At 38.7% G+C, this 27657-nt stretch overlaps 2 protein-coding genes across 4 annotated transcripts; one reads left to right on the top strand and one right to left on the bottom strand.

Annotated features, from left to right (window-relative positions):
- Positions 1-208: 208 nt before the first annotated feature.
- Positions 209-20147, top strand: LOC126998533 (ATP-dependent Clp protease ATP-binding subunit clpX-like, mitochondrial). 3 transcript variants are annotated; one of them, XM_050860300.1, is made up of 13 exons: positions 209-289; positions 3506-3634; positions 3833-4069; positions 4407-4552; positions 4787-4961; positions 6343-6567; positions 6796-6960; positions 7816-7916; positions 8850-9005; positions 15766-15933; positions 16610-16738; positions 16963-17055; positions 18070-20147. In XM_050860300.1, the coding sequence occupies exons 2-13, from the start codon at positions 3556-3558 to the stop codon at positions 18238-18240; spliced, it is 1845 nt and encodes a 614-aa protein (XP_050716257.1). In that variant the 5' UTR covers positions 209-289; positions 3506-3555; the 3' UTR covers positions 18241-20147. The 3 variants fall into 3 exon arrangements, with proteins under 3 accessions (XP_050716257.1, XP_050716259.1, XP_050716258.1); XM_050860302.1 differs by having other exon boundaries at positions 210-289; positions 4787-4955; XM_050860301.1 differs by lacking the exon at positions 209-289 and adding an exon at positions 386-512.
- Positions 20148-21796: 1649 nt separating this feature from the next.
- Positions 21797-27450, bottom strand: LOC126998535 (putative ATP synthase subunit f, mitochondrial). Its single transcript, XM_050860305.1, has 4 exons — positions 27284-27450; positions 24308-24423; positions 22312-22405; positions 21797-22012 (listed from the first exon to the last, which is right to left on the bottom strand). Exons 1-4 carry the CDS (start codon positions 27360-27362, stop codon positions 21981-21983), a joined length of 321 nt encoding a protein of 106 aa, XP_050716262.1. The 5' UTR covers positions 27363-27450; the 3' UTR covers positions 21797-21980.
- Positions 27451-27657: the final 207 nt, after the last annotated feature.

The following is a 27657-nucleotide window of genomic DNA, read 5'->3' as shown; positions in this document are numbered from 1 at the left end:
CAGGTGCCGACTATTATATCTTCGTCTTTATTATACTATCATTATCAAGGCTGCTGCTGGTAATTAGGCACCGTTGTCAGGCATTATCATTAAAGAACTATTTTTTCCTATATTCCTTTCGATCTTCCCTGTTCCTATATGCATCAGAGCGACAGGTGACGACTATTATATCTTCGTCGTTATTCTATTATCATTATTAGGCAACGTTGTCTGGCAAGAGCAAGGCAAGAAGAGCTCCCCCCCTGTGGCCTCAAGGCTCAGTCAGTTGTTGTGAGGCCACGGATTGGGAGTAAGTGATTGGGATACGCCGTGGCCTAAAAACGGGTTATATTTCTCTTAAAATCTAACATTCCCTCATTTCTCAGGGCGGCACAGCGGATTAGACGACCAGCTTGTGTCTTTGGCGTCGTGGAATAGTTATTAGTGGCGTTACTGTCTGTTATGTAGCCGCTGAAGACGTGATCAGCTGACTGCGGCCTGATGTGTTTTGGGGCACTCGATCCAAACTTAAGGTTCTCCACCTGTTCAGCCTTATGTAGTCACTTCCCAGGTTGTATCCGCCGCGTACAGTGACTTGGAATATTTGTGTGTGTGCGTGAGAAGGAGAAATAGCATTATAGGTTACGTAACGGGGTGGTAGCGGCGGCGGCGGCGGGACTGGGAACTGGGAAGGCAAGTGGGAAGTGGGGCGAGGGGAGGATGAGGGTGTCCTGTTTAGCACGTCCCTGTCTGTGTGTCTATGTGTGTGTGTGTGTGTGTGTTGGGGTGATGCTTGTGTTGTCAGGGTGCTCTTACCTAATGGGGTGGTTCAGGGTGTCGATGGGGGAGGGAGAGGGTGTCCTTTTCAGCCTGTCCCTGTGTGTGTGTGTGTGTGTGTGTGTGTGTGTGTGTGTGTGTGTTTATATACTTCACCCACGGTCGGATCACGAGCTGGGCCCTCAATCATTAGCAAGTACCCTCCTGACCCGAGCAAGCTCCTTTTAGTTGATCTCTGGGTACTGCCGGGACCTCCACACACCACACACCCCATCCCCCTTGCTCAAGGGGGGACAGTAACCGCCCCTCTGTCAGTGGAAAAATCTTCCTGAGCACTCTTACCTAATAACATAAGAACATAGGGAAACTGCAAGAGGCCGAGTGGCCTACACAGGGCAGCTCCAGAATCCCCCCCACTACTCACGAGGGGTGAGGTGTAGTTTGAGGGGTTACAAGTGGAGGCTTGATCCTCGTTTACCTTCGGTACGGGCGTACGCTCCAGTACCCTGAAACATGGAGTGTTTAAGGGAGTCGAGGGGGGATTTACCGTTTCACCGTTTCACCGTTGATAAGGTTTCAGGCCCCGCTCCACTGCAGTTTACTGCTGGATTCACGAATATTCACCTGTCATTTATTGCCCCTCCATAAGTATGCTTTTGCCTGATATCCCTTCAGATCACTTAAGGACAGGTGAATACATAGTATTTGTAACCTTCCTACAGGTCTGCTCATGTTCATAATAATTTAACTGTAATGGTTCTTCCCTAAAGGTATTTTTACAAAAAATGGTCATGCTGGTAACGTCCTGCCTCTTAAATTTATATTGTTATAAATAATACTGACCTGGCTCTAAATTTTAATAATTATCAAGAATTATACCCATTTCACTCCACTGGGTGACAATTATTTTTTCTCATTGATTTTAAGAATTATCCTAATCCTTACTGATAACTGTTTCCACTTCCAATTACTTGTATCTGAGATATGAACAATAATTAAGCAATAATAGGTTACTATTCCAGCAGTGATAAATAATACTGATTTTGCACTCGTTTTGATATTCAAGAATTACACGAAAGTCACCAGTGGTTGACAGTATTTTTTTTGTGTGTGATAGATTTTAATAATTTATCATCACTGATAATAGTTTCCATTGCAAAATACCAGTTTCTATGATATGAGCAACTAATTAGGCAGCAATACATTACAATTTGTTGTGCTATGGTAGGGTTTGGTTATTTTAAGAGAACGTGCTATGGCAGGGTGTTAGTTCAGTGGGCTGCTGGAGAGAGTTATGAAAAGAAGTGGGAACACAAGGGTAAGGAAGAGTGCAAGAAATAGCATTATCCTTCCAACTCTTTGTCATATGCATCAGGGACATGGACGTGGAATGTAGCACAGCAATCATGCATACATGCGATGGAAATTAGATATACATGTATTGTGTCAAGATGAAATGGAGAAAGTAATGAGGATGTGTATGAGAATTTTGCTATGGGTATAACAGTAGAGTTATTATGGAGTGGTGGAATGAGTGAAGCATGATACTTTGATAAGGTTTGAAAATCATGAACGAATGAGGATGACTTTGTAAAGAGAGTGAAGAAAGGATGAGGTCAAATTTGAGAAAAATGGCATCAGAGGGAGACCACCAGTTAAATGGATGAAGAGAGTGAATGAGTATTGAAGAAAGAGTCATCAGTTGAGTGACTGAATGCATGGAGGGGTAGTGCCGGTACAGGGAAAACTGAAATCTACTGTCGTGGCCATCTCTTGTGGGAAGTTCCTGAGAGCAGAAAGGGTTTTGGAGATATAGATAGCTAGATAGAATTAATCCCTACTGTGTTTAATTTAATAGAGCTCTTTCAAATGTCTGGATCCATTCCGTTCAGCCAATCAGGTGGAAGAGAGTGTAGTCTTAAAAAACAATGTTACACACAAATTCAGTGGCCCAAACAAATAGAATATATACTTTAGTTTTTATTGAGCAAAAGATCATCTGAATGTGACCAAATGAAAACCAGACGCCGTCTAGTGATTACAACAATCATAAGGGTGACAGATAAGATGAGTTGATTTATATGTCAGGGTGCCAGGATGATGATATCCTGGTTCTGTATTTTTGTTGATAATATCTCAACAGTTTGCTAAGTAATTGTGTATTGCAATTATTGTTTAGAACATATTAGTTTTGAACACTTTTTTTTTTTTTTTTGTGTGTGTGTGTGTGTGTTGTAAAGCAAATAATAAATAATATTAATTCCTGTAGTAGACTAGGCCTAAAATGCATCTTATTCTGAAAATTGAAAGGACTGAATTGAAAATATAGAAAAGATAAATATTGAATAATTGTCATGTCACTGACATATAGTATGAAAATTATCAAAATGAAAGGGAACAATTAATCACAAGTAATATGGCAAATTTTATGATGTCTAGTGGTAACTTGACTTGAGTTCTAAATAGTTATTTTATAGTAGTCCAGCTCAGTGAGTCTCAAAAATGATTATCATATTCCAACAGCTTCATTCCTTTTTCTCTAAACTGCTTGTCATCACAGCACAGAATGGGCAGGTATAATGTGTTAGTGATAAACATCATACATTATATTTCTTTCCATTGTAGGTGAAAACATAACAGGAGCATGTCATAACAGTCTAAAGGTAATTGATGCTGTGTTAGGAAGATTTTGTCAGTCACTGAAAGACATCACAGTATTACTTTTTCATGGAGTAATTTGTGTTTACAGGTCAGATCCACTGAAGACCCTCTGAAGCCAAGCCATCAGTACCCAGAGACATGTCTAGTGTGAGGTGGGGAGCAAGATCCCTTCGACGGCTTCTGACCATCCAAAACTCTCAGACCATAAGCAAAAATGGTAAGGAAAATTAATATGTTCTCCAGCTTGCATGGGTTATATAATTCTTTGTCAAAACATATATATTCATTCCCATTCACAGCTGTCCTGTTGCCACTATAATGTTGATTCTAAAGGCAGGGATTCTGTAGCACATTATGTATATTTGGTACAATTGCTTTGTAGTTTCTAGTTTTGAGAGATAACCTCAACTTTCAGGTATTTTGTGCTCACGTGTGTGGCAACATGGAGTGAAGGCCCACACCCTGCTGGTTGTGCGTCCACTAAGTACCACCACCAACTGGCTGCAGTCATCCTCCACGGGGCCTCCATCAGATGGCTCAGGTGGAGACAATGGCAATGGGGACAAAGATGCTCAGAAGAACAAGAATGATAAGAACCAGTTGTGCTGCCCCAAGTGTGGTGATCCCTGCATCCATGTGGAAACATTTGTGTGTAAGTACTACCTCCAGTAGTCTTGGCAGTCATGCTTGTCATGTTTTTGTCATCAGGGGAACCATAAGTGAAAGCAGCAATATTTTCTTCTAGTTAAGAGTGATTATTTGTAAGTTAGTTCACAGATGTGTTTCAATTAACTTATTGATGAAAATAACTGATTCTTATGTTGATTGAGGAACATTCAGTTGTCTAGATTTTTAGAATGATTTATACAAAGGTAAAAAAGTTGGTCCTTTGAATTTTTTTTTTTTTTTCAATATATTTTTAACTATACAAGGAATATAAATTTGTTTCTAGCCTGTGCTGTTAAGTAAATATCCTCTATCTTATTCAGCTTCAACCAGGTTTGTAAAGTGTGAAAAGTGCCACCACTTTTTTGTTGTGCTGTCAGAAGTTGATTCAAAGAGAAAGAAAAAAGAGAAAAGAGAGGATGCAAAGACCTCATTCAGCCGCAGAGCTCCTCCTCCACCCCCTAAGAAGGTTTGTTGATTCAAATATCCATTCAACTGTGACTCAAAATTACTCTTCACTTACTTGCCAAACTGATTTTATTATACCTACCTACTGAAATACTGACCAGTGTGTGCTTGTTGATTCTAACATTTTCAACACTAATGATTTTGTCACAAAAGTTATTTAACCAAATTGGACCCTCATCAAGTGTAGTGATGACACTACTCAGAAAAGACACTAAATCTTACATTTCTTTAACAGATTTACGAGTTCCTAGACAAGCACGTGGTGGGTCAGGAGCGTGCTAAAAAGGTCTTGAGTGTAGCAGTGTACAACCATTACAAGCGAATCTACCACAACATCCCTCAATCTAAGACAGACTCCCTTCATCTGGATGCAGCTTCCATATCTCAGGGACTCACCAACAGGGGTAGGGGTCAGTAAATCCATTTCATAGGTTTGTTTCAGTGCCAGCATAGTTTGTCCTGGTGTAGAGTGCTTATTGCATTAACATCCTCCTAATTGATTCTGCAAAGGAGATCTTTAAATTTGTGGTGCCACATGAGTAACATGACAACTATTAAGGTCTGGAGAAAGGTGGGTGCACTTCCTAAGATTTATGTAACCTTTGAATCATCAGGTGAGATAATTATCTTACTCTGTGCCTGGAAAGGTGTATGAAAGAGTTTAGGTGAGATTACACAATAGTAGTTAGTAAAGTATGGAGGTTGTAAAGAGTACAAAGAGCAGAGGAAAGACTTTAACCAAAAGATTTCAGGTTCTTGTCATTAGTGATTGTAATTTAGAATATGGATTAATATATTAAGACTATAAGACAGAAAAGAAATGGGCCTACAGAGATAACAAGAGTGGAATAACCTGTAGATTGGTAATCTAGTTGACAGAAAAGAAACCAAGAAGTTATTTATCTAATGCTGTGGTATGATACTAATTACTAACTGAATTGTCTTTTGCCTCTTGCTGCTAGAAATTGGAACTTTAGGTAGGTGAACTTTGCTAGATGTGAGATTTTGCATAAAACCCTTCTTTTCACAAGGGTGACAGCAGAATCACCTTTATAATGAATTTAAATGAAACAGTTAATGACACGGACACCAAAGATTACCTAATTTCCAAGTATTCATTACCTACTATGGAAGGAAAGGTCTTATAAATGTATGGTGCATTGTTTTTAGAAGACAGACTGTTGTTAGCTGAAGGATGAGTCTGAAATGATTTGGAGAGATCATAATCTGGCTAGTCTGCTAGAATCTCAACTTCATCCTTCAGCCTTTGTGCAGTGTTGGCATGTAGATGTTATTTTAGGGTGTCGTGTATTGCTCTATCTTATACTCTAAAGTAGTATGTGTGTGTGTTTATTGAGGCTATTTGCTTTCACTCATTAGTCTATAGATATAGTGTTAGTGTCTTGTAATCCTAGGTTTTGTATGTCAGGTTGCTGTGTTTAAGTTAAGTCTTCATCAGCAGCAACAACAGCATAACATCCCATTGCTTGTGTAGGAAATGTAAGGCATCTTTGTTGTCATAAACAAAATGTTCAAGTAACTTTTAGTAATTTACATTGGTGACGAGTTGAAGAGGTATCTAGGCAGGTATGACTCATTTCTTTCATATTATTGTTACTGAAGTTTAAAAGTCAAAACTTAATCTTATGGAAGAAAGAAGCTTTTTCTCAATGCAAATGGAGAGAACAGTTTTATTTTATTGGTATTAATATCATTGCCAGGAGAATTACAGTAATCTCAAGAACAAATCTTTCTGTATCAGTCACTTTGCTTTTTCCTTGTCTTCTTTAGACTTGCTCCACATTGCTGGTATTAGTCAGAGTCATGCACTGGGAGTCAACACCAGTGACCAGCAGCAGCAGCAAGACTCGCACCAACAAATGGATGATCAGCAGCAGGGACACGGGAAGCAGGGGCTCGCCGGCAACTCACATGGATCAGACATACTTGATGCCACCACCCATCTCCTAAGGTTGGAGAAGAGCAATATTCTCCTCCTTGGTCCCACTGGTTCAGGTAAATTTATTCAGAGAAATTTCTTGATTTTTTTGGAGCCCACCAGAAGGTCTTTCATATGTGTTAAGAAAATAGGAACAATAGAAATGGCTGCTTGATTTTTTTTCTGACCAAATAAATTTAAGATAATGTGCCATCATATAAGACATCCTTTAGAAAAAATACTCTGCAACCTACTCTTGTCAGCCATGTTGTTTGAAGTGGCTTTTTTTTACTTACCTTTTGCAGGAAAAACTCTGTTGGCTCAGACAATAGCACAGTGTTTGGATGTTCCCTTTGCTATCTGTGACTGCACTACCCTCACCCAGGCAGGCTATGTGGGTGAGGATATTGAATCAGTCATTGCCAAGCTATTACAAGATGCCAACTACAAAGTGGAGAAGGCACAGTGTGGTAAGACTTTGCAACCATTGTCATATGTTGCTTTGAACTGAATACATACTCAAAAATATTTTAAACTAGACTATTTTCTCATCAAAAGTAGTTAAATTAAATAGCTGGACACAATTCATTTAAAAATATAAATAATCAACTTTCAGCTCTGGTAGCTATGTAACCAGCACTTTGGGAATGTCTCTTAAGTAGTACTATAGATGAGCTGCTGCTACATCCCTCTCGTTTCCTTTATTACACTCATTGTACTTGAATACTGTGTTGATCCTAGAGTATATGTTTCTAAAGAACTGCCAGTGCGTTGAAGTCAGCAAATGAATCTTCATAGTCATATATTTTCCTCTATTCTCCCGATGCGATACTTTTGACTTTTGCTTCCTTGGTAGCTAGGTGATATAGTATACATGAGCGGTATGTGTCTATGTAATTGTTCCTCACAATTATTCCATTTGCTAAAAAAATGAGACTTTACTTGCTACAAGTGTATTTTTATAACAAGAGAATGAGATCTTAATTTTCAAAACAATGATGCTGTTGGAAAGATATTAAGTTGAGATAAATAATTTGTATGCCACCATGCACTTGAGCTGCTTCCATTACTGAGAAAAAAAATTATGGTAACTGCACCACCTCCAATAGAGTAAGCACCAGTTTTTTTTTTTATAAAACTAAATTATTTGATAATTCATTACACTTTTAAGTGAATGATTGTCCTGTATGCAATATTAAAAAAATTATATATTAATGTAAGTGCTCAGTACAAATTTTTAGTTTGCCTCACCATCTTATTTTTCAGTAATGTGGATGACACTAAGGACCAACCTGAATTAGTTGATCAAACTTTTATCTTTGCAGGCATTGTCTTCTTGGATGAGGTTGACAAAATTGGGGCAGTGCCAGGAATCCATCAGCTTCGAGATGTTGGGGGAGAAGGAGTGCAGCAGGGCATGCTGAAGGTAGGTCTCCTTTATGTGGAGTATTGATTTTATAGTTCAGTGTATGGTTACTTGTTACAGGAATAGATTATTACTATATTCATGTTGAGCAAATGATGGATAGGATAATCTGTCCCTGTTCCTCTGCCAATTTAAATGTCATCAAGATGACATCATCTTCAATTGACATCTCAGCTAATGCAGTCAGTCATTTTCAAGCCATTGTTGAGTGGAGTTAGTTTTTGATCAAACACTGTTTGGAAAATGAATGTTCACCTTCATAGATTGACTGGCAATGTGAAGAATAGTTGCAGAGCAGTTGAACTATTGGCAAATATCGACTCTACGACTGGATTTTTCCTCAAGTATTTCAGCAGCCACCAATTCTGGGAACGTTACAACTTCATTTTTGCAGTCTGGCTCCAAGTCATTGATGTATTTTCTCAGCAAGTTGGACACATCAACTGTCAGCTGTGAAGCATCATTTGCCTGAAATGACTTGATTAGTTCAATGTCTTTAGATATCTGGTGATAAGCATGCTGATGTTAAGTTGACTGGCACATAAATTGTCAGTAATGAAAAAAGCTGCATGGAAATGTTGTGCACTTTGTAGATCTGCATCTGGTTCAGCAAAAGCATCATCTTGATGTCTTCTATTTTGCACCTTTTTTGATGGATATTTCTGTTGAACATCTTCCATGAAATTCTTTGCTTCATTCCTCTGTTCATCAAATTGATCCCAGAGCCTAGCAATATAACTTTCAAGTGATAAAAACAGTAATAGGGAACATACTAGGTTTCACCTTAATTCATGGTGAAAATGGTATTGCTTATGATACCACATTTTTCTTGTGTTGCTGATGGCAAGAATTGAGATTTCAGAGTAATAAACATGCCTGTGAATATTTACTTTACAGTTATTTGAAACTTATTTATTCTTCCTTTCTTCTTAGATGTTGGAAGGAACTGTGGTTAATGTACCAGAACGCAACTCTCCGCGGAAACTTCGTGGTGAGACTGTACAGGTGGACACCACTAATATCCTCTTTGTGGGTTCCGGTGCTTTCAATGGACTTGACCGAATAATCTCCAGAAGAAACAATGAGAAGGTTGGTGTGTGCTGTAGCTCAGTGAGAGGAAAGGGTTAAGTCTGGTACCCTTTAAATGTGACTTCTTGTCTTGATGAAATTATTACTGCTGTTGGTATTTGTTGATGAAAAAACTGAATGTTTGAGGGACTTGTGACTCAGGCATCCTATTAACCACAATGCACACATGCTTCATTGCAAGGCAGAGTTGATATTGGTATGGTACAATCTATTTTGGCATTTTGCTTAATTTTTTCCAATTATAAAAATGTAAGTCTTGCCTAAAACCATAGCATCAGTGATGATAAAAGACTTTTATTATGAACTATGAGTTGGCCGCTCATTCAAATCACATCTTAAAGTGTGATTTGGAACGCTTTCTGTTTTATTATCATGTGTGATGAGCTACATTAACTTCTTACAGCAGACAAATGAGTATTTTTCCTAATGAAGATCCTCCCCCCCTTTCCCATAAGCATTTCTATTGTAATCATTGGAGGCTTCAGGACTGGGGACGGCTCCAGTGTTTCATTCCTTCAGGATGTCTTTCTTGACCTCTCACCACTGTCAGCCCTGCCATTGTGTGTGGTCTTTTCTTTTTCTATTCCTCTTTTGTCTCCTTTTGTATTCCTAAGATATGTGAATGTCTGTATTAAGTGCAATTTAATCATGCAATTACTATTACTTGGTGTTATGTAGCTAATTATTGGCTTATTGCTGTTTCCAAATTATTCCATTTCATAGTGAAGATTTATTAGATTTTTTTTTTCTCATTGAGAATTTTTAACATATCACATGTAAAGTAGTCCCCCAGTGTATCCCTCCATGGGTGAGGACTCTCAGCCTGAAGGTGAAGTTGCCCTTGACTTGTCTAAAGTACACAACTAAAGTGTTTGTGGATGTACCAAAAAGAGTAGAGAATTTATGTTATTTAATTTGATTTCCATGTTTAATTAATTTGTTTTTTCTTTGCAGTTTTTGTTTGGTTTACAGAGTTATAGCATAGATGTATTACTGATTTATTATGTTTTATTATTGACAATGCTGTTATGTAATTACTGGCCCTTGTGCTTTTATTTTCATGCTGCAGTATCAAGTAAGTAGTTTTATTGTATTACTTTCATGGGTAATGAGCATGTTCTGCTACTTTAGTATTTACATAGGATGCAATGCTGCATACAGTCCATGTGATGGCCATTTCTATATTTGTATGATAAAGTTTGGGCATATGCAAAACTGCACTGTGGCCTCAAAGCCTACTTCCGTCTCATTGGCCCTCAAGATTGTGGTGGATAAGAACCCACTACCCTGGGACAGAGGGCAAGTGTGACATCTGGGTTACTACAGTTTACCTTCACTGGGTTTCCCCAAGTACCCATTTATTGGATTAGCTGAGTGCTGACTGCCCCTGGCTGGGATTGATCCCAGGCTTGTGGATTCACAGTTTGGTATGTTAAAAACTACACTGAGCAGGTACCATATTTTGAATAAAAATTGCAATTTTGAACTTAGAATGGGCTGGTTAACAAAAGATTTTATTTTGGTGCTCAAAAAGGCAGAATACCAAGCACAGGCATAATATTAATAATTAAAAAGCCTAAACAAGATAAAAAGATATATGAGAAGAATAGTAAGGGTGGAAGACCCTCTCCTGTTAACCAGCATACCAGAATTTCTATTGCAATCAGGTATGCTATAGTGAAAAAATACTACCATGAGTTATGCTATTATGAACATTTTTTTTATAGATAATATGAAGATGCTAAACATATAGAGGTGATACAACTTGCATGGAGGAATCCAGCAACAGGACACCTTGAGCCCTTGGCTCATTGATGTCGTGTCCAAAACTTTGAGGTTCAGAAGTGCAGTTATTTGCATATTTTCACTTCTATTAGGTGTTTTTTTTTTCTCTTTTTGAAAATGTGCAATATAGCTAGCAAGGAGCCAGAAAAATAGCGAGAAAGTTATTTTTCTTAGAAATCAATAATAAATAATTTCAAAGCTAGAAAGTGGAAAAATGAAGATCTAATTTTTTAGTATGGTGTGGCTTAATCAACAAACTGTATGGTATTTAAAAACTGGATTTTTTTTCTTCTTTTTTTTGAAGCAGTGATGGGGATCTATTGGTTTAAAAGCTCAACCTACTCCCTCCTTATTTGCTCCACTCCAGGTCCCTCAGATGCCCCTTGTAGGCCTTCAAGCCCTCCTCACCCTAAATGGGTTCCAACTAACCTCTCCCTGCACCCTATAGTGGTTTTATATCTTTTTCATGCTTAAATGGCTACTTTGGCAGTTGAGATTGTTTTAACTTGTCAATATCTCAGTTCCTACCTTACAAAATCATCTCCTGTTGTTATGTGTCTTTGTTGTGTTTTACTGGTGACTTTGGGGCTGAATGATAATTGTGTATGGTTCATTCCACTTTGGTATAGCCTACTGACGTCTGTATATACTTTCTTGTTGCATTGGTTGGACATCTTGGTGAGGTTACTGCATGGGTTATCTTGCTTTTTCGTCACTTTGTGCCCTTATTCTCGTAGTTATTGTCCCAGAGTCATCATCTAATTTACTGTGGGGTCTAAGCTTTGTCTTGCTCATAATGTGTTATTTTTTATGCCCTAGAGCAGTAATTCTGTTATATGGGATGTTCTGGGCATAAAATACCATTGTGAGAGTGGGTTTAGTACCTGTTCAGGTACTCAATTTGAAGGATTTATAGAAATATGCATCTTTGTTGTTATTAGGAGGGCCATAAAGCAATTGTTGTGTACATAGCAACTTGTGCCTTGTTGAGAAAACAGCTAAAGAGGGTAGCAATGCACTAGCAGCAGCCCAGTCTGCTGTCAGCACTCGGGGTGGAAGGAAACCATCATCACAGGGATACTATAGACAGTCTAGATATTAACAGTACCTGACCTAAACTACCAAACAATAGTGACAATTCTGGTGTCATGGTGCCCCATGGGTCCTACCCTCTGTGCCTGGTTACTCTGCCCTGCTGTGCCCTGCTGCAGCCTGGATTAACCTCTAGTGGTTGAGGCGGGAGGGAGACAAGAGACAAAAGGACAGGAGACAGAAAACCACACACATAATTGTGTAAAAAATATACATGTGTCCTGGGAGTGTAGCAGGATTGCTATTGTGCTCTGCCTTTGTCGGTGCCGGCCCTCTGGACCCCCATCCCACAGCTAGGTGCCTTCCAGTCAGTGGTGTAACGGTGTGTCAGTGTCTGGATTGAGGCCCAGGGCCCCTGCCGTGGGCTAGCGGTTATGTCTGTGATTTAGTCTTTGTGAGCTAATATGCAGGTTTTTTCATTTTTTATAAATTTGGGTCCTGGCCTACTTGAATTGTATCATTCGTCCTACCTTTTGCGAGCTGATTGAAGGTATGCCGTATGCTGGGTTCCTAACAGTGAGTTAGGTGGACCACGGATCCACTACATCTTCTAACATCCAAAGACCTTGGAAAACCATAGCAAACAGCTTAGGGGTCAAAACATGGATGAAAATAGCATAGCTGGGCATGATAACAGAAAGCCTTATTCCCGATAACCGATAACTGATAATGAAAACCTTATCGGTGATAACCGATATTCGTTAACTGGAGACACAAATATAGGCGATAACCGATACCTGATGTAAATCCACAATTCCGATACTAGCTAGCGATAAGTCCGATAGGCGAAAATGATACTATATTGATATTTCAAATAAAAAAACAGATGAATTCAAATTTTCATTATCTGTATTTTAGAAAACTTACAAAACTTGAAAACCACACGTTGACATGTACCTATGGACGGTAATACTAGAAACGCCTGAACCGGTGTTGTGTTATTTGGCATCCCCACCATCAAAACCTGGCGCTTTTGTTTACAAACACACTCGACCAGCAAGCGTTGACCTGTACAGTCTCACAAAGCTTTTTAACTGTATTTAAGAGTTGCTGGAAGGCTGAATCAAACATACAGTACCACTACCACAATCCCCGCTGTTTCTAGAACGACACTCTGTACGAGTTGTATTTATATGTACAGAGTGTCGTTCTAGAAACAGCGAGGATGGTGGTAGTGTATGTCTGATTCAGCCTTCCAGCAACTCTTAATGTGTTAAAAAGCTTTGTGAGACTGTACAGGGCTACGCTTACTGGTCTGAACATGCGCAGTTCACAAGAGACCAGTGTTTGTAAACAAAAGCAGCAGCTTTTGACGATGGGACACCAAATAACACAACACCGGGTGCCTTCAATACCACGGCATGCTCACAAACGAATATGGAATATCAAATTTGAGGCAGTGAATAATCATTTATGGGGCAAAGTTAAATGATTTTTCTCTTTGATATATTGATTTTTGAGTAACAAAAAATAACCTAGTATTTTAATGTTGATGATCTAAGTATGAAATCTCTTCACCGAAGATATTTCATACCCCGAAGTTTTTTCATACAACACCGGGCGCCTGGGCCACGCATGCGCAGTAGGGAGGAGACAACGTTTTTTTTTTCAGAGGCGGAAAAAAGTAGCGATTATCGCTAGTTTGGTTACAAAAGTAACGAAGATACCGATATATATTTAAATACATAGCGGATGGCTGATAACCCGATTTTCTTATCAGCGATAAAGTATTGCGATAACGCCCAGCTATGGAAAATAATGATGAAATATATGTGCCAATCCATGTAGCTGTTGGTGGCAGAGTAGCCCAAAGCAATGAAATGTGCAAATGCAAGGGGGTTGTAGAGGGCACTGACTCCCCATAGGAGGTTAGTTATATACTCATATGTCTTTTAGTGCCTCTAATGGAGATTGAGGGAATTATAACCCCATATGAAAGATTGCTGAACAATGAACACTCCTTTTGGATATTAACTTAGGTGAGCCATGGGACAATGTGGGCTGTAGTGGGACTGGGCTATTCCATGGTCTGCAGCCATGCGGGTCTCATTTCACTGCTATCTTCACATGCGTTTCAACCTCAATGCTATTTCATGAGGTCTTCCAAGAGATTCAAAGGTTAGAAGACAAGAGAAAATAGAAAAAGAGATATTGGCATGTTAATAAAAAAACAATCTTTACCATATTGGGTGGCAACTTTGGTCCTGGCTATGGGCCAGAAATTGATTACCCATAGCATCATGTATTTCAGTATGTGCTTAAATGAATGAATGCTATTACGAATTACATTGTAGACCCATTTATGTATGTTCATTCTAGCACGCTCCACTGTACTTAATTATTTACAATTCCCATGGTGTATTTTATAGGGAAAACAGAACACTTCCTAATTACCACCTTTTAGTTCTCTTCAGTGCTGTTTTTTATGTGGGAGTGAATTGTTGCTTATCTCATTGGAATAAATAATTTTGGTTTTAAGTAGGATATTTATGGAGGAAGTAATTGAGGTTGAGTACTTATGAAAATTTCTATGGAAGCATGGAGGGAGAGGTGAGCTGTCACTACAGCTCACCTCTCCCCATCTGAAATGGAAAGTTCCCCAAAAATCAATTTAGCTGTGGGGTACCTCTTTAGCCAACTGGGTAGAGAGCTGGCCTCCCATCTAGCTGGTAGCAAACCTAATCCCCAACACTGGAAAGTTTTTTTTACCTTTCTGGGCTAGGTCAATTCCTCATGTATTTTGAGACACCGAGATAATGTTTAATTGAATAGATTTGATTTTCCCCATTACAGAGGAAGAAAGGATTGAAGGGGAGATTGGTAATAGGTGCTTTGGAGGGTTATGAGAGGAAGAAGTGTGAGCATGGGGGTAAAGAAGATTTAAGATTGTATTATCCTCCCAACTCTGTCTCATGCATTAGGGACGTGGACGTAAAATGTAGCACAACAATTACAAAAACGTGCAGTAAAAATGAGCTATACTAAAGGTGCATGTAGTGTGTCAGGATAGGATGCTAGAAATGAATGAAAGCATGTATGAGACATTTTGATATGATTGTAAGAGCAAGAGGCATGGGTGATAGTTGTTGAATAATGGAAGCATAGTGCTCTGAGAGGGTTTAGACGTGCGATGACAATGAATGAGAATGACTTTGTGAAAAAACTTTGTGAGAGCAGGATTGAGAGAGGTGGTGTTTAGGGGAGGCCACCTTTAAAATAGATCACTAGAGTGGACAAGTATTGGAAAGAGAGCTGGTAGCCAGGGGATTGAATGTGTTTAGAGGGAGTGCCAGAACAGGGAAAAGTGGAGAATCTAACTCTGCAAAATCTTGGTAGGAACAGTATATATGATCATTAATACCATTATGCTGTAGCTGATACTAAGCAGCTAACAATGCATTGAAGAATGATTACATTCATTCATGAGTATACATCAGGCTGTCAATTAGCATTTGGTAGTTGGTGTTCAAAACAACCAACATGAAGGAAATGAGGCTGAGAGCATCCCCCTGTGAAGTTTTGATTCCCCACAAAAGAAAGAAAAAATAAGCTCATCTAATTTCTCTCTTTTTTTTTTCAATTATATTTAATTAATATATCCAGAAGAAAAGGTAACCTATATGAGAGTACTATTAGTTGTTGTGTGTGTTTGCATTTGTGTAAGTATGCATGCATGAACCTTATAATAATTATGCATGTCTTCCCACTGTCTAGTATTTATTGGCTATTGCTGTCACCCATGGAGGGCCACCCTGAAAGAAGTTGAATGTACCACCAGCTACAAGTTATGTAGCTTGATATGCTCTTTTCAGCATTGATTACTTGATATTTCATATTTTTGTATGTGTACTTGGTAGCCACTGATTTTATCAACACCCTTCAGTACCTGGGCTTCGGCATTGGAGGCCAGTCAGCTGGGCGGCGAGCAGCATCACAAGCAGATGTAGCCCACCAGACAGCAAGCACAGATGCAGAGGAAGACAACCAGGAGAAGGATGCACTGTTGGCCAAAGTAGAAGCCCGGGACCTGATAGAATTTGGCATGATTCCAGTAGGTTTTTTGTGATGGCATAAATGCCTTGTCAGGGGATGAAGTCAGGTAGGTAGGCAGTATATAAGTATATTCATATGATAATATGGCTATATTCATAATATATACAAATTTATCTTTTTTTTTTTAATATTCGCTACTTACAAAAACAGTATTCAATGAAATTAATTAAGATTTCCCTCAAACTTGAGTGAAGGCACAATCAGCATCACAAAGTTTCAAATACAAATATACAAATGTATGCTGAGTTGACAATACCAGTTGTACAGGAGTCATTGAAACTGTCACCAAACTTCACATGTTTTTCTTTGGAAGTTTTCTTCTAGCTGTTTGCTTGTAGCTTGCTGAAGATAAATGTGATGATTGCCTTCTAAGAAACTATGGTTTTATACATATATATATATATATATATATATATATATCTCTATATATATCTATATATATATATATATATATATATATATATATATATATTATATATTATATATATCCAAGAGATTTACTCAGGTGATACGAAGGTAAATTTAGTTATCACATAAATGCTGCTTTTTTTATTTACTGTTGATATTTTGGAGTTGGCAGTTGTTAAATATTAGTTTGTGATCAGTAGTCTGGGGAATATTTCCAAACTTAAGTAGGGAACCATTTTTTGTTTGCCAAGAAAATTTGTTTTCAGGAATTTGTTGGTCGATTTCCTGTGCTGGTGCCTTTCCACTCCCTGACTGGAGCCATGCTGGTGAGAATTCTCACAGAACCCAAGAATGCCCTCATCCCACAGTTCCAGATGCTTTTTGGTATGGACAAAGTAAGTAGAAAGCAAAACCATTCGGGAGCAAGCAAGGCTACTAATTAGTTGGCTGTTTCACACACTTGTTCAATGCTATACTTTTAGCACTTCCAGCTTCTGTGTTTCTGATCTTCTGAATTTAAAATAATGCTAAATATGAAAGTTATATTTATTATATGGTGTAGATGTTAGTTAGTTCAGTGTTAGTGCTGTTTTCTTTACGTAATGATTACTGTCTCCAGGTGGAGTTATCCTTCACTCCTGAGGCAATGGATGCCATCTCCCACCACGCTATGGAGAGGAAGACCGGAGCAAGAGGTTTACGCTCCATCATGGTGAGTTCCACAGTATGAATTAATAATGTATCCAAATTTGGATCCATTTGGTAATACAGAGGAAAGGAAATTTGTCATCAGGAGATTGAGAAAAGATGAGACAACAAAGAGGGTGTACAAGGGAAAGGTGTCTGGCCAGTGAGATAGTTGTAGAATAATATAGAAGGTTAAGTAAGAAAGGGAGAGGAATGGAATATGCAAGAAGTAAAATAAATGGTCTTACATTATTGATTACTCCGTGAAGGAGAAATTAGGATGAACAGATAGGAAGTTAATGAATGTATATCACTATTAAAATGAATGAAATGAAGGATGGATGTAGATAAAGAGATAACAAACATAACACAGTGCCAGTTTGTTTTGTAGAATATATTGTATAAGGTAGACATACATTTAGCACATCATTCAATATCACAGATATTTGAAATATCTTCCATAAAAAAAGGATGGCTTACATTTACCATACCTGTCATTTTGGAAGAATATGTAATTATGTAGTCAGCTGCAGAAGAATGTGGCGACATAAATGACTGCATGATAAGAAAGGTGGATAGAGCATCCCTTGCTGTGTGACTGGGTCATGTTCCTCATAATTCATTCACATAATGATGGCATTATAACATGGGTTTAAGGAGCTTGCCCGATGTACTTTAAATATTAAGGAGATTTTCATGATCTTGAGATATGGTATGTACACTTGATCCCTGCTATTTACAGCTATGCCATTCACTAGTTCACTGATTTTTGGTGGAAATTCATTTTAAAAATCAGCATAGGATATCTCTCGCATTTATTGCAGCAAAGGCCATTCTTAGTGGTTCATAGTGCTTCTATTGGATGTTTCTATTGAAAACAGTTCTAAATGATTATGATGTGCAGTTACCAGAGGTATAGACTGTGCTAAAATGGGTACTTACCACCACTAAGAATAGTAACCTATCTTTAAAAAAAGTCTGCCTAAAAATGAATATTTGTTTTGCTTATTTTTATTTCCTTTTTGTTCTTTTCTAACAGGAGAATTTGCTCTTGGATGCAATGTTTGAGATCCCTGGCTCAGACATTGTCAGTGTTCACATCACAGCCGAGGCGGTGAGAGGAGAGGCTCCCCCTATTTTCGTCCATGGCCAGCCAGTTCCACCCGAGGAGGATCAGGAGGAGGAGCAAGTTCTGGCACAGGCTAAATGAATCTAGCTTGACATAGGTCTTTAATGGTAGGTGCTGGTTATAAGGTTATTCCTTAGTGACTTGGTGTGTCTGAGACTATAGTGTGGTGGTCTGACTGGGTTGATAGTGGTCTTGGAGATAAGAGGCAAAGCTAGTCAATTGATCAAGACTACTTTCTTTTATATGCTTGAGTTAATTCAGGTGGGTCTGGTGCAATATTTTTATTTTCCCCTAAATATAATCTTTTGACTGCTATAAAGTGAAATTAGTCACAAAAGAAAACATTAAAAACATTTTCTTAGTTGTTTGTAACTTTCTTGAACAATCAAGAAATTAAGTAGAGGGGTCAATTTTTTGTGCTGTTCCTTCGTGCCTGCCTGTGTAACGATTTCCACGAGGGTGTTGCTCTATGTGCCCGTAATTTTTACTTTGTTTCTGAATTTTAAAGTGGCTAAAAACAATTGGTATTCAGGTCAGTGCTCAGAATTTGCATATTGCCATGCATGTTACATTTTTTTTTGTACCTGTTGTAATTCATCTCTGACATAGTACAAACTTTTCCGTGCACATTGCACACTCAGTTACCCCTTACAAAGGTGATTAAAATAATATCACCTCTTTAGTAAGTAGGCAGTGTCAGAGGTGTCAGGGATATATTTTACTTGTCTTGGGATATCACAATACTCTCCTGGTCACCAGTAATATTCAGTTTTGCTCTGAATCTTCTCATGCTTCATTCACTTCTAATATCCATTTGCCTTTATTATCATACTTATCCTCCAATTCTCTATCTTCCACAAAATATTACTCTGCCCCTTCTGAGTTGTATTGTCCTCATCCAGTGGAGTATTTTTGATTGCCAGTACAGGTCAGTTTGGATTAGGTTAGGAAACCAGATAACTGCAAACATGTGGGTATTACACCACACAAGGGAATGGCTCTATTTGAGCATAATTACTCATTATAGTAGTGTAGGGATGCACATTAGCACCTGCATTTTTCAGCCTAATCTCTTACAAGTCTTGGCTGGCACAGAGAATATGATAGGCAATACTGAGAGTACTCCATTGTCTTTCAAAACTGGGTAGCTTGTGTGCACAGATGAGCAAAGGTCTTGATGCAGACCATGTAGTAAGTTTACAAAGTGATGTCATGAAAACATCACAAGGTCATGTAAGCAGAAATACTCTTTGTCTCTTGCTCATCATCATTCCTAACTATCGCCAGCCTTCTCTACCCACTTTTTTCTTGCTTATTTTCATATTATTTTCAGAAGTGATTGCCAACAGTTTTTTCTGCAATTTTTAACCCCTCAGTCTGCAAACAAAAACCTGGCAAGTCTGCCGCAAAACAACCATTTTAACTTATTAATCAATAGGAACATATTTGTTGACATTTAGCTCCTTGCATGGCATTGAAAGCAGTTTTTTTTTCTTCTCTTTACAAAGAAAAATTCCATATATATTTTTTAAGGTTAATGGTATGTTTGCTTTTCTCCACATCAGACCATAGAGACAGTGTTGTGAACAGACCACCCTACAAGTTTGATACAGGCACAAAAAAGTTTGTAACCAGTTATGTATAGAAGGCTGAACCTCATCTTATTACTAGACCTTTGAAAATAACTACCACTTAAGATGTACATGGTGAGAGGCACATTATATTTGTTGCTTCAACACTTCTAGAAATGTATTTCATTAAATGGAGTACTCATGTTTCTGGTCTATTTTAAATGGCTGTTCTAGAGCCAAGGATGTTACATGTACATAGACTGCACATACTCCAAATCATGAACACTCCTTTTAGCTGGTGTCATTTTGGACTTAAAACATAAAGAAAACTGAGTATGGTGCCATTTTTATTATAGGTCTTGAAAAAAAGAATCATTGTTAATTTGAATTTTGTATTCAATAAAGTTGCTTAATTTCTTATATAATTTCATGTAAATCCCTGTTTTGAATCAGTTGCAAAGATACAGAATCTTAATGGACAGCTCTACAAATCATGTGCACCATATAGCATGTACCTGGATACACAAGCCAAATTTATGGACAAAAGGAATTAGAATAAAAGTGTTTTATTACTGATTTTAATAGTGATTTTCTATTTAACATCGGAGCCAGCTCAAGGGTGAAATAGATGAAAATACCTCCTATTGTGCTGGAAATACAGACGAAAGAAGGCTGTTCTAGCATTTAACAGCAGAAGGAATGAAAAACTATGCTGGTTGACTCGCCAACAAGGATTTGGACAGCATAGGGGTGAGCAACAGCACACCAATTTTTTTGTAGACATCCTTTGTTTACCTCTGACCTTGATGGCTTGGGAAATCCCATTTGGTGTTAGTGACCTTTGTAATTAGTCACGTGTTAATGCCTGAAGAATTGGAAATCTCCTTTTTTGACTTTGCATTTTCCATATTTCTGCTTTGTGGTGCAAAATATTTCTCATTCACTTTTCAAAGGACAAACCTTTGTTAGATACTGTGTAGTCGTACCTCATTATACGATTAGGTTACGCACTAGTAGACTTTTTTAGGTGGGGATTGATTGTCTAACCCAGCCTGTAATGGTGCAAGCAACTGTTCATAGTGGCACCATCTTGCTTGGCTCATGCTGCCCCCCAGAGCTCATCTTTGATCTTCTCTAGAAAGAATCTAGAGTCCGGTAGTCTTAAGCCGCTTGGCAATGACTGAGAAATCCCAGCATGTTGCGATGGGCAGGACGCAAACCCATGTCCTCTTGTATGTGGCGCCAGCACGCTAACCATTCTGCCACCGTTTTCTCATCATAGTATGAATTTAATGGATATGTTTCCATCATCATCATCGTTTAACGTCCATTTATTCCCTATGGTGGGGTTGGACGGGATATGAGCCTTCTCCCCTGTTGTCGGTCCATAGCCATTTCTTCTGTGATGTTCAGCATCCTCATATCTTCCTTGGCCTTCCTGGTGGTCTTCTGGCCTCTACCTCAAAGTTTAGTGCTCGTCTCAGGATGTGTTCTTCTCTTCTCCTCACATGTCCATATGTTTCCAATCAATAATAAATAATGACAAATTGATTAAGAATGCTCCCAATGAACCACAGAGCATTTCTTTGCAATAGTTTTGCCTTGTTGCTCACTCCTTGTCTTTCACAATGACACTTTAGATTTAGAATGTCAAACTTCACTTCCAACATAAGGCTTTTCTTTTGCCTTCTGCCTTCGGCAACTCACTTCCACTATGCTTAGATGCCATTATTACTGTACAATAATAACAAGACACAAAACACAAATGCCTTGCAGCTAGCAAAGGCGTTTGGCAGCAGACAAGAGACTGAGCATGGGTAGGGAAATGATCACATGATTACATCATTTATCACAGATGGATCAATAACCGATCATAGTATAGAGATTGGAAGGGAATGTTCAAGATTATATAGCAATGGCTAGATGCACTGAGTGAAAACAAAAACAAAGTGTTTGACACTGGTGTGGTATATCACACTTGTTAGGAGACAGTTTAGATAAGTCAAATTTAATGTCAATCAGTTTAAATAAACATGAAATTTTTTGAAGGTAAAGAAAAATATATCCTTTTGAATATATTTTATTTAAAGTTACCATAACTTCATATACAATTTTATACAGACATGCCAAAACTTCCTCTGCATCACTCCCTTAATTCCCATTATCTTGATCTACACTTTAAACATCAAGTCAGCTCTTGCAAGTCTCTGCTGTTCTCAATGCTTCCAGTCTCAGAGGTAGTTTCAGTCTTTACCAGTGGTACTTGTGATTCCTGTGATGAACTGTCAAAGAAGAGAAAGACATGCAGTACTCAAGAAAGAAAGAGCCGAGTTTACATAAACTTAATGAATAAAAAATGTTTAAAATAACTAACCATCCCAAACCTGACTTCTTTGCTAGAGCAAGTAGCATATATCAGATAAAAACATTATCAAATCCATGAAGCAGCAGTGTTTTTCTTTCACTTGCAGAAGACCGTAAAAAAAAAAAAAAAAAAAAAAACAAAAATCTAACTGAAGACAAATTAAAGGTAATAAAATGTATTCAGTCACTATCTGATCAAAACTAGAAAACTTCTTACCCATCTTGCCGTAGTTTATAGCATAGAAGAAGACCATGGAGCCCACACAAAGCTGTGCAAATGGTGCAAAACCAGTCTTCTTGGGCAGCATGTACTGCAATTAGAATACAAATCCAAATTACTAATAAATTCCCTAAAATGCTGTCACATACAGAATTTACCTATATGAAATGAATGTATCATGGTGCATCTATACCAATTAATTTTACTACTCATATTCATCATGTTTTGAACTTTTGTAAACCCAATAAAGTACTAGCGAAAAGTTCAGGAGCTGATCATCTCATCGTTGTCCAGTTTTATGGGCATTCTCTTGACCAACATCTTTCACCAATAGGCCCTCATTCTAATGATATTCACTTCCATCTTTACTTCAGATACAATGACCTACTCAATCTATACTTTACCAGAAAAAGGAGGTTAGGTTTGAAAACACTTTATTGAAGCAAATTTGCACAGAAAATTCTTGGTGAAAATACTTCTCATGCTATTATTGCTCTGTGCAGTAAAGTTTTTTTCTTTTTATTATATATATATATATATATATATATATATATATATATATATATATATATATATATATATATATATATATATATATATATATATATTTATATATTCGTACCTCAAATAGTACGGGGGGTTAGGGACCCAGGACCCCCGTACTATTCAAAAATCCGTATGAAATTAGTGCTCCCCATAAAAAACACTCACTGGGCTGCGTTTGAGAGAGGGAATCGGGAATCTCGGAACGTCCCGAGTGCTATCAAACGCGTGATGCAGCAGCACGAGTTGCCAACTCAGCATGTCCACTAGCTCCCAGCTTTGAGAGGTGATGCGCCTTCGTGCTGTGATGACGTCATCAGCAAACATGGTGGTCCAGATAAACACATATAAGTGTTTCTATTGCATTTCACCTCTCTGTACCACCATAACCGCTGGAGCTTCCTTTTTATCTTCTGTTGTAAGGAGTTCGATCATCAGCCAGGACAGCTAGTAATGCACGTTAACCATCGCCAGGGGTGGTCTGGGTGCCCGAGACGTCCCGACTCGCTCTCTCAAATGCACTGGCAGGAAGATCAGCGTACCCCATTTTGCTGTGAGTGAGACGCCATTACCATAGCAATGATGAGGCTTAGTAAAAGGACAGCCTTTATCTCCACTCTTGCAGCACTGGCAGTTACTGCGGCAAGAATTTCTTTTACACTATGATAGATACAGCGAACACTGGTCTCATTCACGTGGTATGCTCTCCCTACCGCAACATAACTCATCCCACAGCGTAACTTCTCCCAAATCTGAATTCTTCTGCAACATGAACACCTTTCTCAAACTCTTTGGGGTGGTTTCAGCAGGTGTTTTGGTAGAACAGTGTTCCACTCATGCCATGGCTACTTGGTGCAACGAGCGGGAAATTTAAAAATCCTAAAAAAAATTCTTCCATGACAATCCGTATAAATCCGAAACCGTACTATTTTGAAGACAGTACCGGTAAGAAGCTAATCTTACTTTCACCCCTGGTTATACATCATTAGAATAAGGAATGAAAATGCGATTTTTTCAACCAAGATAAAATTGAAGGATATTTTTTTCATATATCAAAATTATTTTCTAGACAGGGCAAAATAAAATAAAAATTCTCCCACCAAAGTTAAAAAGAAACTTCAAATTCTGTCTTGGCCATTTTTTGAACTATAACAGGGCTCAGCCTTCCTGTGAGTTAAGGGTTTGGAGTCACTGGCCGTGGAATCAGACGAGGCCTGCCATTGTTACAGTCACAGGAGTACTGAACGTGGCATGTTTATGAGTTGTGTGGCAGCCGAGGAGTCATGCTGATCCAAAAATCCCCGTGCAAACTTCAAAATTACAGTAGAAAAAGGCAGACCAGGAAATCCCATCACCCGCCTTCTACATGGCAACCAGTAATACCTGTCACCCGGCCTATAGGGGTTAAGACCTATGACCACAAAAACCAGAGCACTCATGATGAGCCTACCTTGTGTTGCCACCTCCAAAAGGCTCGAGAGATAGCCCCTGGGATGCCTGTCACGCTGCGACGGCCCATCCAGGCACCAAGTTCTCCAAGCTTCACCTCTCCCAATGGAATATCGGCTGTAATCAGAGAGATCAGTGAGCACAATGATTATAAAGTTTGGTGCTTTGAGGAGATTGTTCAGGGAGTCATTTTTATGAATATATATCTGGGAAAAAAAACAGAAGAGAATCCTTAAGTTTATACACCACCCACCAGTTAATGCCTCTATTTAATAGCAATATTTGCTAAAATAACAACCTCTGACTTCATTTTTTCCCCCACAGTCCCCCAGGATAAGAATTGCTTTGTGCATACATGCAGTACAGACAAAGTTTATATGGTGGGAGCATTCTGAGATTCAATCTAATGGTATTCCCTTGTATCTAGAAGGTCACTGGCAACTACATACAGTATTTGAGTCTAGAAAAGATAAGCACACATCATCATTGGGAATATGATTTGTTACTGATTAATTTTTCTAAAGGAAAATTAATCAAATATTTAAAATATAATCCAGACTAAAAATAAATACCCACCACACACTCTTAACCCTTTCATTGCTAAGCGCTCGCAACGAGACTATCCCTCAGGCGCGCTCGGGCACCCCAGCAGGGGAAGGGGATCTCTTAACCGTTATATCTCAAAAACTATTCATCACAGTTACAAAACAAAAACACCATTGGAAAGAGGAGGCCAAGATCTACAAGATTCGGTTATGTAAGCCTCTCCTGCAAATGTACAGGCACGTTCAGGGGGTGTTTTTTGCTGTGAGTGCGACTGGCGCTTGCAGCGAGCTTTTAGCACCACCAGCAAGTGACGCTAGTGCTCGCTCTTTTAACCGCTGTATCTCAAAAACTATTCATCACAGCTAAAAACAAAAACACCATTGGAAAGAGGAGGCCAAGATCTATATGATTCAGTAATGTAAGCCTCTCCTGCAAAAGTACAGGCACGTTCAGGGGGTTTGCCTGTGAAGACGTGTATTTAAAAAGTGTAAGCCGTAAGGCAACTACTGTAGATCTCTTGATGATGGGGTGCTGGCAGGGCAGTATTGCCAACTGCAAAATTTACAACTATTTGGTCAAAATATCAGTCATGTGATAGGTGAAGCTATGCAAAAATGTCGCTATATTGGTCAACGATTAACATCCACCAGTTGCTCGTCCGTAGATTTTCCGCGCTGGGCTGACATGATTTTCCACTAAATTTAGTGAAGAACCCACTCAACTGGCAATCCTGTGTTGAGATAATTAGTGTTGGAACACTCTCATACGCGGGAGATTTGAGTGTGGCTGGAGGTCGCAGCAAGCGTTTAGCGCCACCAGCAAATATGCCTAACGCCCGCTGCAAGCGTTTAGCAATGAAAGGGTTAAGACACCAAATAATGATGAATTTCTTAATAGGATCAGCAATGGTCATTGGATGCGTCCAGAGTATTTTTTCCCCCCCGAAAGTTGGTACCTTTATATGTTTTGGGGTTGAAATTATCTGAGACTTGGTGGTAAACATATTAGTGCAGACATACATACATTATAAAACCATGATGATATATAATGTACTACAGACAATCTTATGATGTGTTCTACCAGTTATTGCTCTAAAATTTAACCTGTTCTTTCTCAATTTATGCAGTTAGGCCATTGTAATCAAACTGCAATATAATGCAACTTGATATGGTAATTTTTCAAACAAAATTCTCCCATTCCTATGAAATCATACTCTCATTATGAATGGTTAATTAACATCTAAATAATTTAATTTACATAAAATATTTATATACTGGGTGCATGTAGACACATATCCTATTTTACTTTACAAAACAGTTGTCTGTTAACTATGCCTTCTGACTATTACATTTAATTGTTTTAAAACTAATATATTATAATAGACATGAGTATATGTAGAGTTCAACTTCTCTTGGCTGTATACCAATTAGGGGGAATATTCACGAAAGTGCAGCCTACTAATTTTGAGATGCTGACTGCTTATTTCTGGACAAAATATGTTTATTATGGAGATAGTATTTTTCTCTGGAAGTCACTAAATGCTTGACTTTTCAATGCCTTGTGTAGACCCGCCGCCATAGGCGCAAAATAGCTTGCAAAGAGGTTCAACTTGGACACCCTTGGGAAATCGAATGTTTTGGGTGGGGGAGCATATTTAAACTACTCCAACCGAACTTTACATAACCTCCTAACCAGGGGGAGGGGGTGCAGCATCCCCCTGGAAACCCCCCCCTTGTATATGAAACATATTTTTGAGAGGAAGTATTTCTCGCAACACTGGCTGGACCGCTGCCTCGGCCTTCGCAAGAGGATGCTACACTTTCATGAATATTACCCCCAATTAGTATAGTGCATGAAGTGGGGAGTGCCCTACATTATTATATGAAACCTAATGTAATACTGAACAGGATGAAAAAGTTCCTAGTAGGTAGAAAACTCACAACCCTAATGAACATCAAAATTTGCAATTTTCTTAAAATTTCTCATTCTGTGAGGGAAGGAAAAGATAAACAATTAGGATGTAAAGAAGTGCCACAGAACTTAACACATGAAACAAATTCATTGTTAACAAGTTAAATAAATTCTTCAGGGTGAAAATTTACTTAAGATTTAGTAATTCCCGTGCATTACAGTATCAACTCTGCAATAATAACCTGGGTGGAAAGAAGATATAATTATTCAAATAAAAATGTCTTTACCTATATCCTAAACAACAAGATAATTCGTGACAAACGTGATACCTCCAACGGAGTCATTCTCGGTGAGTTAACGCAAACTCAAGGCGTATTCATTCAATAAAAAATAACTTAGTTTCTGCCGGGATCGCATCAGCTGATCGGGGCAGCAGACGAAACCTATCTCAATACACGTTAGTTTCCGTTCATCCTTAACACGCGTCCCTGCAACACCTCTGCCAGCCCCCCGTGCTTACCCTTGCCATAGTATCTGGCGGGATCGTAGGGGCCGTGCACCTTGGGGTTGTAAGCAGCAGGATATTCACCGTAACCCATCTCGCCGGCGGCTCCTCAGGCTGTACGCGGGGACAGGAACGGACCGCCAGCCCTCCGCGGCCGCCCAACACCTTGCGCCGACCTCCACTCATTATTTTTTTAATCTCACTGTAATGAGACTGTTGTGTGAATGAGGTATCCGAATATTGATTTAAACGCGTGACATGCAGATTTAAGAGTGTGGTTCGGCATTGGCAGCCTACATTATTAGGAACTACTTTGCACCTTCGAGCCGTAAGTATGAAAGTGATGAGCAGCAAAATATTTGTTTATATCTTTGTCTGCGGGGTTTAGT

Source organism: Eriocheir sinensis, chromosome 14 (assembly GCF_024679095.1).
Source record: "Eriocheir sinensis breed Jianghai 21 chromosome 14, ASM2467909v1, whole genome shotgun sequence".
NCBI classification, from domain to species: domain Eukaryota; kingdom Metazoa; phylum Arthropoda; class Malacostraca; order Decapoda; family Varunidae; genus Eriocheir; species Eriocheir sinensis.
This window is presented reverse-complemented; position numbering and strand designations above follow the sequence as displayed.